The 14,746-nt window shown below is 52.9% G+C and overlaps 1 protein-coding gene across 2 annotated transcripts; it reads right to left on the bottom strand.

Annotated features, from left to right (window-relative positions):
- Window positions 1-389: 389 nt before the first annotated feature.
- LOC306651404 (polyadenylate-binding protein 1-like 2) lies at window positions 390-2,631 on the bottom strand. Of its 2 annotated transcripts, XR_013761142.1 has the most exons (2): window positions 984-2,194; window positions 390-808 (listed from the first exon to the last, which is right to left on the bottom strand). XR_013761142.1 is itself a non-coding variant. In XM_079123973.1 (1 exon), exon 1 carries the CDS (start codon window positions 2,056-2,058, stop codon window positions 1,456-1,458), a length of 603 nt encoding a protein of 200 aa, XP_078980099.1. In that variant the 5' UTR covers window positions 2,059-2,631; the 3' UTR covers window positions 390-1,455. The 2 variants fall into 2 exon arrangements, 1 of the variants encoding a protein (XP_078980099.1); XM_079123973.1 differs by having other exon boundaries at window positions 390-2,631.
- Between the last annotated feature and the right edge of the window lie 12,115 nt (window positions 2,632-14,746).

Genomic DNA, 14,746 nt, shown 5'->3' with positions numbered 1-14,746 from the left:
TGAAAAAGCAGATATTGAAACAGTATATACATTAAATTCACATATATATATCACATGAAAAATACTGGGCAGGTACAGATGAACATGGTTCAGGAAGCATGGGTAGTCATTAGGATTGATAACCGACGACATTAATTTTCTTGCTAATTTGTCTGCTTTGTGATTGTTTTTCCTGCAGTGAAGCTGAATTATTTTTCTGACAACAGGGAAGAGGACAGGAAGTGGACTCAGGGGGAAAGGGTGATTAACAGTGTTCGATTCCAGCAAAACAACCAAGGACAGCGAAATACCATTTGCAGCCCATCGGAGCTGAACAAGAGACACGCACACAAATGTGCACGTGCGTGGGCACGTGCGCACACACAGTCTCTCTCTCTCTCTCTCACACACACACACACACACACACACACACACGCACGCACACAACCCAGTTATAGTGACCAGGAGACTATGCAGGGAAAATGGGCATACTCTTTTTACTAGCTGCGCTGGCTGGCACGAGTGCAAATCGGCACAATGCTTATGAAGGGGGGGGGGGGGGCTTTTGGTAACACACAGGAAAAGTCTCTGAAATGTCTATATGTGGATCCTGCGAGTCCACAGTTAAGGAGACCATCCAGGATGCTAGCAAAGATTTGGCTTGACAAGGAAGGATTCACTCATCAGAGCGCGCAGTGTTGGTTTAAAACACAGGGAAAGAACTAGGCACCACCTGAATGTCCAACAGTGCGGGAATGACTACAGAAATGTTAAGGTCCATGGAGACACAGGAGCACTCTGCAGGCACTGATGATGATGTTTCATAAGCCTGTTGAATAACACGGAAAGGAGTTCAATGGGTTGATTTTTGTTTGGTTTTAGTTGCTGAAAAAGCAGGTTAAGAAACACCACATACAAGAACCATTCTGCGACAGTATGAAGAGAGGGAAGGTGGGGTGAGGGTGAGAGGGAGGGAGATAAGAGAGCCTGGAAAAACAGCACACCAAAAAGGTAAAAGTGGTTCTCTCTGGGTAGTGGGCTCATGGGGAGCAATTACTCTCTTGGTTTTTCTCTCATCTGCTTTCCTTCTCCTGTCTGACAGTTCTACCATGAAATTGTATCACCTGTGCAGTAAACAAAGAGAGAAAGAAAATGCTTTTACTAACCAAACCACGGGAAGAAGAGGCAGCCTTTAACTTATCAAATGGCACAGATTAGTAGGGTTGTTCAGGACGCCCTTGGCAGGGTGGGGGGTGGGGGAGGAGAGGGCAGAAAAGGAGAGGAGGAGGGAGAAGCTAGGAAGTGGGGAGAGGGGGAGAGAGGAGAGGCGGGGAGGGGGATGGGGACAGGGAGGTGGTGGGAAGAGAGAGAGACCTGCACTCCCAATACAATACACTGCTGGTGGGTTGGGGTGGGGGGCTTGTAAACCGGGTGGGAGCCAAGATTTGGCTCTGCTGGCTCGCTCCTGGGATGCCTTCATCGCAAGGTGGCCTCCTCGTCGGTGTCATCCTCGAAATCCTTGACGTCAGCACTGGTGGACTGCCTGGCCCAGGCTCCCCTTTCGGCCTCTCTCTCTTTATGCGACTTGAATCTCCCGACGAAAATTTTGCGGTAGTTCAGGAACATGCCATTCATCGCATCGATGGCCCGCTCGGCCGACTCCTGCTTCTGGAAGTGCACGAACCCATAGCCCTTGGGCCCCTTTTCGTCGCAGGCCACTTTGCAGGAGAGGATGTTGCCGAACGCCGAGAAGATGTTGTACAGCGCCTTGTTGTCGATGGTCTTGCCCAGGTTCTTGATGAAGACGTTGCCCACCCCGCTCTTGCGGAGCGAGGGGTCCCTCTGGGACCACATGATGCGCACTGGCCTGCCCTTTATGACATCAAAGTTCAGGGTCTCTAGGGCTCGCTTGGCGTCCACCGGTTGCTGGTAGTTGACATATGCGTAGCCCAGCGAGCGGCGGGTGATCTTGTCCCTGCAAATGCGGATGGAGAGGATGGGCCCGGCTGGGCTGAACTTCTCGTACAGCATTGCCTCGGTCACCTCAGGGTGCAGGTCGCCCACGTACAGCGAGGCCATGGGAAAATCTGGGCTCCCTTCCGAGCCCCCGCCCGCCTCCGCATCTGCATCCGCGGCGGCCAACGCCGCCGCCACCTCCTCATCCGCATCCACCTCCCCCAAGGGGGGCGCCGCAGCCTCCGCTGCGGCGGCGGCGGCCGCGGCCGCGCTGGCCTCCGCCGCCGCCACCAGCGCTGCCGCCCGGGCGGCCTCCGCCTCCTCGCGCGCCAGGGCGGCCGCCGCCTCCCTCAGGGTGGCCTCCGCCTCTGCCTCCTCTCCCGAGGCCTCGGCCTCCACCTCGGCCTCCACCTCTGCTTCCGCCTCCGCCACGGAGGCCTCCGCCACCGCCTCCGCCACGGTGGCCGCCGCAGCCTCCGCCGCCGCCGCCGCCGCCGCCGCCACCGCCGCCGCCACTGTCGCCGCTGTCGCCACGGTCACCGCTGCCACCGGGCCGCTGCCGCGACCTCCCTTCCCGCGAACTGAGTGGGCGGAGAGGCGGGAGAGGGCAGGAGGCCCGGTGGGTGCCGGAACCCGGGCCGGGGGGCGCGAGCGGGAGCTGGGGAAGGGGGCCCCGGAGCTAGCCGAACTGGCGAGTCCAAGTCACCTGGGATGGCGAGCGCTGCCAGGAGCGCGCCGATGCGAGTCGCCGCAGCCTGCAGCCTGCTGCTGTTGCCGCCGCCGCTCGGTCGTGGGCTAACGTGCGGGGCGCGGGCGGGAGGGCGGCGTGTGGTGGGGGGCGGGGGGTGTTGGCGTCTGTGGTCCGGGCAGCTGGGAAGGCTTCTGTCTCTTTGGTTCCCCCTGTGGCTGCTGCGGGGCTGCGGGGCCGCGGGCGATGGGAGGGGGCGGGGGGCTGGAGGCAGAGCGGGATCGGGAGCCCGAGCCCGAGGCTAGGGGCGGGGGTGGGACGGAGGTGGGATGGAGGTGGGGGTGGGGTGTGAGTGCTCAGCCTCTTGGGTCCTCTGCATATTTATGAAGAGGATGGCAGGGAGAGGGCTCCACTGTGGACCAAAGGAATTCGGGTCCCGTGGTGGGGGCGCGGGGCAGGGGGCTGTGTTTCGTGCCCCTCTCCTCGGAGGGGAACGTGTCAGTGTTTAAATCAAGTGTCTTGCAACAGAGGGTGGGGTGGCCCTGGAGGTGCACTCGCCTGGCCTAAACAAAGCCAAGAAAAACGAGTTTTCAGGGGCTCTTTCCCCCACCAGAAAGCACGCAGGCTCCCCAAAGTCACCGCCACCAATAAAAACATGCCCGTTCGGAGGCGCCCAAGCTTCCCAGGCAGCCTGCTGATCTGTTTTCTGAGTCCTCGCTCCTTTTTCCAATTCTGTCCCTTCTCTGCCACAAATATTTGTGGATGGCCCTGTGCCAGTCCTTAGGGATGCAGCAGGGGTCTGGGAGACAGGAGGACCTAGCCTGGTTTTGAGCTTGTTCTTGGGAGCAGACAATCTGGACTGGAAACCCTACCCCTGCCCCAGTCCATGGGAGAATTATGGACCTGGGGTTCTGCACACCCCCAGCTCGGGTCCCTGCTGCGCCCAGCCTGAGTCCACCTGCCTGGAAGTGGGGGAATCAAGAACACCCAGTCTGGAGGGCCATCCTCAATCCTCACGTGAGAAAGGTGAAACCAAGGGCAGGGAACAGGACCTGGTCCAGAGCCAGGCACTTGTTTTGTCTTGGCTGTGCACTCAAGGTGCTGAGGTTCCCCACCTGGACCAAGAAATGCACATGCCCGCTCAGAGAAAAACAAAACCTGAACACTCTCTCCAGAATGAGGTGCCTAGTCCCAGTCCACTAGCTATACTTTCAGCACTGGTGGCTAGGAGACAGTCAGTGTGGTAACTGAGCAATGGGCGTTGATGTGTTGGAGGTGTGGGGCAGGAAGAGAAGAAGTGATTCCTATGTGTGTATGCCTGGGTATGTGGGGGTGTATCTGGGATGTGTATGTGTGTTGCGGGGGAGACAGAGTGCTATGGGAGCAGTGAGGCCACACAGGGCTGAATGCTGAGGGAACAGATCAGCGAGCAGTTAGCAACCCTCAGAGTGGAGTGTAACTGAGACTAGAGTCCCAAATTGTACAGAAAGGGGGACCAGCCATTAATTGTTTCTAGTGGGAATCGAGGGAGACTTGCATCAAAGATGAAACCCCCGAGGTGGGCCCTAAAAGATGAGTAGCAGTCTGTGATGTCTAGACAGGAGGGGACGCACTCCAGGCAGAGGGATCACTTGTGTGCTCAAGGCCCTGTGGCATGATGGTACACACGTGGTATCTTCTGGTCAGGCCTAATAATCTGAGGTGGACAGAGCTCAGGGTCTCCAAAAGCGCAGAGTACGAGATGGGGCTGGAAGGCCGAGAGGAGAGCTAAGGTGCTTGGACCCTGCACTCCAGGTCACAGGCACCACTCCTGCGCATGGTCAGGTGGGGAAGAGGTACGATCCGAACTCCAGAGAGAGAACGAATTAAGCATCCGTATGAATATGAGTGCCCATGCGGGCACGCACACATCAGTCCAAGATGGGGCAGGCAGAACAGAAAGAAGATAGTCAGATGGGACCAGTTGCAAAAGAGTCAGAACAGCCCTGCCCTCTGTCCCTCCTTACATTCCAGAAATAGGGGTCTCACACTTAACCATGAGCCAGTGGGTTCAGATACTTAAAGAACAACCAAGGGACCAAACCGTAGTGCCTCCATCCAGGACACATTCACTCCACCGGAGCTCAGGCTGCCCTACGGATACAGAAATGCCAGCAGAAGCCTGTAAGTGCTGTGATTGGAGTGCAGTGGCCATGGAACATCACCTGCTCAGCAGCACATACCTCCCCGCCCCCTGTCCATCCACTGTGTTTGGGTAAATGAAAGTCTGGTGGCGGTGTCGGCTGGGTCTGAGCAGTCACGCATGAAAGAACGACCACTGTGTACCCTGAACCCGAGGAAGCCACTGAATTACCGTGGGGGGGGGTGGCAAGGCAGTGAGAACCTACCCTCGCTGCCTGGCAAGCATCCCAGGTCGGCTGAGCAACAGACGCACGCACAGACCGGCACCTTGCTGGCTTGCAGAGCCCAGCTATCTGGCCCTAGGCAGGGCTAGAGACGGCAAAGGCAAGGGGCAGAGACCTAGGAGGACGCTGCTGTGGAGTCCATAGGTGACCAAGCTGCCCATTGCCACCACTGCTAAGAGCCGTCTCCCGGGGGTCTGGGTTGCTTGCAGGCAGGGGGCCCATGAGCTGTGCCTCACCATTGCAGGTGGTTGTCCAAGAGGAACCCTTGGAGGCAGAGGCCAAGGGGGAAGCCATGACTGCTGCTGAGTGGGGGTGAAGTGATGAGATCGTGTGATGTGACAGCGTGAGAAGTGTTTCTAGGCCCACTTTTAGGAGACAGAAGTGACAAGGGGGACCACGTGGGGACCAAGCCAGGGACTAGGATTCAACAAGATCCTTCTCCGGCCTTGGCTTCCGAACCACAGAGCCCACAGAAATCAGGGAAACAGCAGGAGAAGGAGGTTCAGGGAAGTCATGCTACAGCCAGTGAATCTGACCTGAAGACAGTCCCTAGTGTCCTGAACAACAGAAATGGGACTAGGTAAAGTGACAAGGAAGGCAGCTGGGGACTGCTCTCCTAGTCCTTTCTCAGGGGCCTCCGTGGAGTTCCTGCCTCCTTCGTGTACTTAGCTTGTGGTCATTTTCCGCCACCTGGAACCAGGTGTTTAGAGTTCTAAGCACTGCGACAGGGGCCAAAATAAAGAGCCAAGTGGAGTGTCCATGGAGCGAGGGAGAGGTCCCTCTCTTGTGGGAGGAACTGCTGTTTACTTCATTCATTTGATGATTCCCCAAGTGTTTGTGGAGGGTCTGCTGCACACAGAGCATTCTCTTGGCCATCTCTAACCTCAGGGAGCTTTTGGCCCACTGGGCAGGCAGACGACAGACTCCTCGGAAAAGGTAAGGAAGCAAACAAACAATTACAGGTTGCCGTAAAGCCCTCAGGAAAATAAACAAGATGCCTGGAACCCAGAGAAGTGGCAAAGCAGGAGATATTGACGCCCAGGGAAGGCCCTTCTGAGGACAGCGATAAGCTGCCGGTCCTGCAAGGAGCCCGGGGTGGGGGAACCTGCCTAGCAGAGGGAAGTGTGGTTCCCCCAGCCCCATGGCAGAAAGGAGGGGTGCCGTGGGGGAGACAGAAAAGGGTGCCCCGGTGGCAGGAGCCCAGTGCGAGAGGGGAAAGAGGGAAGGCAGGGAGAAAGGTGCGGTGTTGGGCAGGACCCACACGGAGAGGTTTGGTTCTTACTCAGGGTGCTCTGGGGAGCCAGGGAGAGTGCCGTGATCGAATTTACGTTCAATAATTTCCCTCTGACTGCTCTGTGTGGAAAATGTCGCAGGTGGGCAGGGCCCAAAGGAAAGCAAAGGGACCGGTTAAGAGGACCCCGCAGCCGTCCAATGGACCGCCCTCAGTGCCTTGGTCCAGAGGGCAAGCGTGAATGTGGGGAGCAGTGGGTGAATTCCCGTGCATTTTGTAAACAGAAGAGGCGGTGAAGGAACTTCAGAACTGAATGATTCCCGTGGGGATGATTCCTTGAACATGCTCGTCCGGGAGGTGCCAAGCGTGGTCTTAGGCAGTAAGGGGAGCAGGTGGGGTCGTTTGGAGAGGGGAGAAAGGCCGTTGGCAGTGTGTATCAAGAGCTCCTGTTTGCACGTGTGAAATTACTGAAGTCTGGGGAAAACGAATTATGGAGACAACAGGACGCAGTGTCTACAGCCAGGAGTCTGAGTCGGGATCACCCAGACAGAGGAGACGCCACGAGAGCAGGTGCTGGGCTGTTCCTCGAGCCACTTGAACAGTGAGAAGTGGGGTCGAGGAGGACAGGCCAGCCAAAGGGCTTGAGAAGGACCGGGCGGTGAACAGACGGTCTGTCCGTGGCCCTGCACGTCCAGCCTCCACGTCCTCGCTCAGGTCCTGCGCTCCGTGCTCCTTGCTGCCGATGCAGGGGAGTTGGTGTAAAATGAGACAAGGACGACTTTGTGGGCCGGGGTTCGCGCTTCTCTTTCTCATCGTTTCTCAGTGAGGCTTTGAAAAGGGAGGTTCAGACATGGAGACCTTCCAAGAGAGGTCTGCCGTTCCCTGTGGCCCACCCCCTTCTTCCTCTCGGGAGGGAGAAAACCAAAGGAGTGGGAGTATGGTTCGGAGAGGAGGGAAAATATAGAAAGCATGGAGGAAGGAAGGGGCGGGTTGGCACCAGTGGGAAGATGGACAGATGGACTCCAGGCAAAAGTGCATCAAAACTCCAAAGACAGAGGTCCACTTAAAGAAGCCTCTTCCCATGGATTTCTCATTGCCATGGCTGCAGAAGGATGCACAGCGGAGTAGAGAATGGAAGCATAACTGCATTTAGGAGTAGGCATATCGTTTCTGTCCATTCGCACTGGACTCCTCCAAACAAAAATAATTGTGGGATACAGCCCAACAAAAACTCAGCCCAGACTTTGATCTAGGGAGTGCTGGAAAGCCTTTGGCTGTGGCCCTGTTATTTAATAAAGATTAGCACTGACTATGAAATCGTCTCAAATAAATACCACCAGTTTAGCAAACGGTCCTCTGCATCCTTATAAGGTTCTGAAGAGTCCCGGGAGACAGCTATGGGGGGCAGGGACGGGATGGGAATTGGTCCCATAGAAATCAGGGCCCCGGAACATATGGACCTACCTGCGAGCATGTCTAATCACACAACAACTCCTACCGGGCAAACTAGGACGTGAAGCAAGTATCTATCGGCTAGGGAAAGACTGAAGTATTGTGGCCGAGCCATTTTGTGCATGGGTGATCACAGGAACGCCAACGAGGGTGAGTTATGTGTAACGTGGGCTGATTCCGTGGGGTTTCCAAAACCGTGTGCTATTTCTAGGTGAGGAAGTCGAGTTGGAGAGAGGGCAGTGGTTTAAAGCCCCAATATTGGGGGTGGGGCTGGGGAGGAATGAGGCCAAGAGATGATCTCATACTTATTGGACTGTCTATTTGACATCTCCTCCTGCATACCTCATAGGCATTTCATCCTCAAATGGCAACCGGGAGCCCCTCACGCCCTCCCCGCTCTCCCCAGCCGGGCACCTTCCACAGCAGTGTTCTCCGAAGAACAACACGCAACACCACCACGGATCTGGGTATTACCCTGAAATAAACATGGAGAGTCGTCCCCGTCTCCTGCCTCTCTGCACATTCCTCCGGCCTCCACACCACCCCTCGGCAATCCCCGTTGCCTCCGTCTCCCACAGGCCATTGCCACGGGAAGCTCCTCAGCTCCTCTGGAGTCCCATTTGATGTCACGTGCATTCCCACTGTAGCCCCCGACCGGCCACCCCTTTCCACCAAACTCACGTCTCTGCCCAGTAGCCAGGCCGATGTTGCTGAAAGATGAATTGCATCTTTTGCCTTCCCTCCTTGAAAGCCCACAAAGGCTCCCCATTTCACTTTGACTAAAGTGAATATAACAGTGGTCCACTTCACCTTTGGAATATGGTCCTCACTGCTCTTTTAAAAGGGACATGTTTTTCCTTTGCTCTTCTCCCTCCTGCCCTCCCTAAAGTGGGGGCAGGGCACACAATTACCCTTTCCCATCCTAGGCCTAGTTCTCTGTCCTTGAGCACATGCCCACCACAGGGAGGAGATGCCATGGGAAGATTTAGGAAGTGACTGTCTCCCGGATTAACAAGTGGATATCGACACACCATGAGGGCTCACCTGGGACCCTCTCGGGGCACACCTGGAATGCGGCTTTTGAAGAGCCCCCCTTTAAAAGTCCTCTGCTCTCCCTGATGGGCAGAATCACAGCCTCTGGGACTGGAGTTCCCTGTGCTTCTCCTTTGCTAACAAAGCAATAAACCTTCGTTTTCCTTTCTCTCAGAACCAGGTCCTCCTTACTAAATTGGCATCAGGGACAAGGACTGAGCTTTTGGGAACACGCAGACTCTTCAGCGTGGCTTAAATATAATGGGCAGCTTGACATGACCCTCGGCAAACTGCCCGTTCTCGCCTCTCTCTGTCCTGGCCAACGTGGGGCTTCTTAGAACACTTTGACTACTCTGGGCTCTGTGCTCCATCCTTCCTGAGGGCTTCCACCTACCTAAAACCTTTCTCCATCCTGTTAAAGTCGTGAACGAGTTTCTGGAGATACAGAAAGTCCCGGCAAGTCACAGAACACGTCCCCGAGCCACATCAGTCAGAATGGGAATGTAAAACATGAATAAATAAAACTTCTCCTCTTTTCTTCCCCGGTATTTAGATTTTGAGGGCGATGAAACAGTATAAAACACAGCTACCACCCTCTGCTGCCCTCTGCAATCCACACCCCTGTGTCCTTCCCCATAGTGGCATACCTAGGTCACTTCTGGGTGTGATTAATGTAGGAGACAAGCAAGAGCTAGGTTTCTCTCTCACACTTGTGTTCCTCTCTTGGTCCCCTTTCCCTCCCCCCACTTCCCCGCATTTGAGGATCTCTTGGGCTCTTTGCTCTGTCTCCAGGAAGCAGGTAGAGTCCACAAAAGGGATGGTGGTTGGTGGCATCTGGCCTCTGGATGGTCATGAGGAAAGAAGACTGTTCTCCTTCCTGGCAGTTCTTAGGTGTTCCTGAAGTCCAGGCCCCGGAGGTGGTGCCAACCAAAGTAGATGGGCCAGGGAATCAAACTGGCCCGTAGATGGAATTCCAGAGCCAAACTGGTAGCCACTCTGAGCCTCAGTATGCACGTGGAGTTTGAATTTCAGAAACTCTGATTTGGGATGTTAGGTATCTCCTTTCTAAACAAGGAATGTTGCCCCAACCCTGCTCTAGAACCAAGAACAAAGGGTGGTCTTGACTGATGGTTTTGGGTTGGCAGTCCAGGTATTGTTCTCCCTGGGAGGCAATCCACCTTCAGACACATGCTTCATGGTTTAACCCACATCCTTCTTTGACATAATCTCAGGCAGTTTACAGGAAGAGTGAGTGACCTTATAACCGTGTACCTAAAGACGCATGCGTCAAAGGCCACTACTTGCTTGGTCAAATTGCTTTACCGTCTTTTAGTTTTTCTTACCTTTGGAGTCCTCATCTGAACAAAGGGATATTTATAAGGGTGACAAATGATAATGGATGGTAAATGTTTTTCACCAGTGTGTGGCATGCGTTCAAGGCCCAATACAATGGACTTCTTATTAATCCCCTTTCCCTCTGTCCTGAGGGTATGCTTGTTGTTCTGCCTGTTTTTGAAGGCCAGCGACTTTTCTTTCTGGCTCCTCAGGAAACCGGGAAGTTTCTCTCTAAACAGGGGCAACGTGTCAGTACAGAGGGAGTCTGACCTTCTGGGCTCCACCCCTGGCACTGGCTGGGTTTGACTCCAGGCAACTGCCTGATTCACTGAGCTTTGACACACTGGTCGAGGATGTTGCAAATGAACACATGAAAGCGCAAGAAAACCAGCCGGAAGGCTGGATAATATTGTCCCACTGAGATGGGGTATGGAGTCAGGAACGAGTTTTCTGCTATCCCTTTTGAGCAACCTTTCGGGTGCCAACTTGAACACAATTTACCCGAAGGTATCACTCTCCTTCAGATTTTTTGCTATGGTGCAAATTTTCTGAGTGCATTTCCATGCCTCCGTGTCGCCTCTGGAACAATATCATCAACACCCATGACTCTGGTGCGCCTCATTCGTGGGTTCTCAAGTGGGAGAGGCTGCTGTCCCACGAGTCCCATGAGCTGCTGCACAGTTTAGGTTCTCACTCTGTGTAGCAGTTGCAAAAGGAATTCTGCTTCCATGGGGCAAAGCCTCCGGCGCGTCGTGGTGATGAAACTCGGGACCTCCTCCCATTCACACCGTCTTCTGAAAACTTTTCTCAAGAAAGGATTGTTCTTAATGAGCAGAAGGCATGCACCTGGTGGACTGCAGAGGGGCGATCTGAAAAAACAGAGGGGCTTATGGTGAACAGCGCAGGTCCGAGGACCCATCACTTCCTACTCCGCAGTGTGCTCTCCAGCGTACACAGGGCATTTTCATAATTTCTGTTTCCATTGTTCTGTCAGTTACCACCTTATATCTAAATAAAGTGCTCGCCCTTGGGTTTCAATGCTTCGTCGGCTTCAGACATCAAGTGACTGACCCCATTCCACTAGAGAGGAGGACTTAACTCACTGTGTCTCCAATCTGCCTTCTCCTTCTTTCAATTTTTTACCTGCTTCCGGTTTTGAGTCCCTCCTTGGGTGACTCTAAATAGCTTGCACTGAATCATTGAACTCTCAGTTCCTGCCATACACCCCGATCGGTTTCCCCTGGTTTCCTACATTAGGAGGATATTTATCCTTCCCTATCAACCCGCTTCCTTTCCCTCTGCCTCTCCTCCTCCTTTCTCTGTCCCCAACATGCAGAGACTGACAGATACTTATATCTGCTTCTGGAAACCTCATTGAATCCCTTCAGCTGTGAGACCACACAAGTCTTTGACCTTTTAGTCAATCTCTAAAAGCTGTTGATCCCAGGACTCGTTTCCTCACTGAGTGTAGCCTGCCTTGCTAGGCAGAGATGAACCCCCATCTCCCCATGATCGTATCCTCTCTTTTCCTTTGTTGCACGAGCTTCTGAAAATTCTGCCACATGTTGGCAGGGTCTGAGATGTGATTCGAAGCGAGGCAGTGTTGTTCTGCAGTTCATCCTGCTGGCCACCCTGTTATTCTGCCCCGAGGTTCCCGTCTTTGGGTTACTGGAGTCCGTAAACATTACCAAATCAAGCCACGCTGTTGACACAAATGCAACAAAGCACAAAGGCATAACTAAAGCTTGACAGTCCCCTTACTGTTGCAAGCCTCACCAACCCAGACACCTGAGTTTGCAGAGAACACGTTTATCTGCTGCCTGGTATCACTTTTCTTTCTCAAGCACATACAAATAAGTTGCAGTGTGTTGACATTTTCCCGCACAGGCGTTTCTTTTCCTTTGGTCAGAAAAGGGATCATACACCCTATGCTCTTCTGCAGCTTCCTGCATTCACAGAACAGGTTGATGCAAGCAGACCCGACTGATTCTGTTGTATTCCAATCTGCAGAATCACCCACACTGGGGCCGAGCCGGACTCCACGTAACAGTTCTCTGATGGCTTCCCGCGTTTTGTTTTTGCCCACCAGCCTCTTGTTATCACGTGCCTCTTGTCTCAGCCTGCCCTTAAGGATGTCTGTTTCTTTCTGTTCTTTGGCAATTTGCTTATGCTCAGTCTTCGGTGAGCCTTCATCTTGTTTCCTGCTTGGGCTTGGTAGAACTCCCTGGAGATGTGAGTTCATAGTTTTGTCTCATATTCGGAACAATTTCTACCATGGTCCCTTTGAACACCTTTGCCTCTCCCACTCCCCCTTTTTCTTCAGAGAGACCAATTGCATGTAGGCTTGGCGACTGGATGTATATCCCCAAAGATCAGTGAGGTTTTCCACATCTGTGTTTGAGTTTTTGAGGGGCCATGTGAGTGACGTACAACAAAATGCTCCTATTTAAAGTACACGATCGGGTAGGTTTGACATATGGTCTGTGGCATAATCACCACAGTCAAGACAGGGAACATTTTCTCATGCCCTCGTCAACCCCTCCCTGCAGCTCACTTTGACACTCCCCTGCCCATACCAGCAAACAGTGATATGCTTTCTGGAACTGTAGGTTACTTTGCATTTTCGAGAACTGTGCACCAACAGTGATTGTCAAATACACACACACACACACACACACACACACACACATACACACATGGACGCACACATTTCCCAATATTGATTTGAGGGGTTGACCGCCTTCAATTAAAATAATTACTTTGAGATCCACCCGTGCCGCAGCATGTGCCCATAGTTCATCTCTATTTGTTGGTGTGTTGTGTTCTCTTGTACAGGTATGCAAGTGTTTGTGTATCCCCTCACTCTCTGATTAGACACGCAGGATGTTTCTGATTTGGGGCCACTGCAAACGAAGCTATCTCCAACATCGAAGAACAAGTTTTGTGTGCTCAGGTAGGTACTGGGGATGGAACAGATGAATCTCATGCCAGGTGTGTATAGAACATGTAATAGGCAGGAAAACTAGTTCCCAAGGTAGTCACGAAGCCAGGCACTGAGACAGGATCTCTCACAGACTCCCTACTCAACCTCACCTGACCCTGGTCATCCGCAGTAATCAGGTGAAATATGTTTTCTTTTATTACTGAGAGTTCAGTGGTCAGCCAGAAGGCCTGGGTCATCTATCCCCTCTAGCCTGTCCATTGCCTAACATGTCAGGAACCACACTTGGGCAAACTAATCAGTGATGAAAACAGCCCGAGGAAATAACGATCTGCTGTTCTTGAGATCGGCCAAACTGAAAAGGACCCGGTGACCAGGGAATCACAATGAGATGTGCATCATTTGGCCACATGCCTCCACCTGTCCACAGTGTGCCATCACTCAGGTCCTGTACAAACCGCCTCTGAGCCGGCCTCCTGGCAGTGTGGCCCTTTAGACTGCCTTCTGAAGAGCTAGCTCCTCCGAATGAACTTGGATCTATCACCACCCTGCCTCTCCAGTGATTGGCTTTCCCTGTGTGGCAGGCAGAGCGATCCTGTGCACCTGAAGGATCGTGTCATTCTGCATGTCCATCTGTGGTAGGGGCCCGCTCCAGTGCCTTCCTGTCCTGGCCCTCACGGGTTATGGAAAGTCTTTTTAACTCCAGCCCACCTGATGCATGTGTTTGGGCATCAAACTGTGGTTTTTAGTTGTATTTCCCTGGTCACCAGGGATGTGAACCAGGTTTTCTCGTGCCATTTCCCATCCGTGTGACTTATCTGGTGAAGCAGCTCTTTGAGAGTTTTGTCTGTTCACAACTGGGTCATTTGCATCCTTATTATTGAGACCGTATGCATCATTCTATGCATATTTTGGATGGTGACCGTTTATCAGATTTATACTGTATCTATGAAACCATTCCATAACACAAGCTCCTAACACATGTATTCTCATAGAATTTTGACACTCACGTGCAGGCCTATGATCCACTGTGACTCAATTTTGGCCTGTATTGAGATGCGTTGAGCACCGTTCATTTGGGGGAAGGTATGACTATCCAATGGTCGCAGCACCCTTTGGTGAAAAAGTCTACCCTTTTTGCAGGGCTTTGCCTTTCTATTGGTATCAAAACTCCATTATCCTTTCACAGCCGGGCCTAGGCCTGTGTTATCTATTTTAATGCCAATAAAAGTAGACCTGCATTTCTGGGGTTCCTTGTATCCATCCTCATGCGGACATCACCCTGTCTCCATGACTGTTGTCTTTCTATAGGCCTTGGAGTGAGGTAGTCTTCATTCTCCGACTGTCTTTTCAAGGTCGTAGTCACGGTTCTAGATCTTTTATAATTCCATGTGACTTTAAGAATATTTCTCTTCATTTCCCCAGAGACCCATGCTGGAGGTTAGATGACAATCACACTGATTCTCTCTGGAGTGCAGTTTGGGAGAATCGACATGCTAACTGCTTGGAACCTTCTGACCAAAGAACGTGGATTCTCTCACCTTTTATTTCAGTCTCCTTTCCTTTCTTTCAGCAGCAGTTTTTGGCATATGGACCTTCAAGGTGTTGTCCATATCTGATATTTTCCGTTGTCATTTTGAAAACACGTCAGTGTCCCGACGTGTGTTACTAGCCTACGTGGAAGTGCAACTGAGTTGTGTGCGATCATTTTGTATCTGGGAACCTAA

This window comes from Sciurus vulgaris (genome assembly GCF_902686455.1).
Source record: "Sciurus vulgaris genome assembly, chromosome: X".
Lineage (NCBI taxonomy): Eukaryota > Metazoa > Chordata > Mammalia > Rodentia > Sciuridae > Sciurus > Sciurus vulgaris.
Note: the sequence above shows the minus strand (reverse complement) of the source record. Positions and strands in the feature narration are given on the sequence as shown.

Coding starts and splice junctions, on each gene's coding strand:
- LOC306651404 (XM_079123973.1), bottom strand. CDS start 2,058: ATGGCCTCGCTGTACGTGGGCGACCTGCACCCTGAGGTGACCGAGGCA.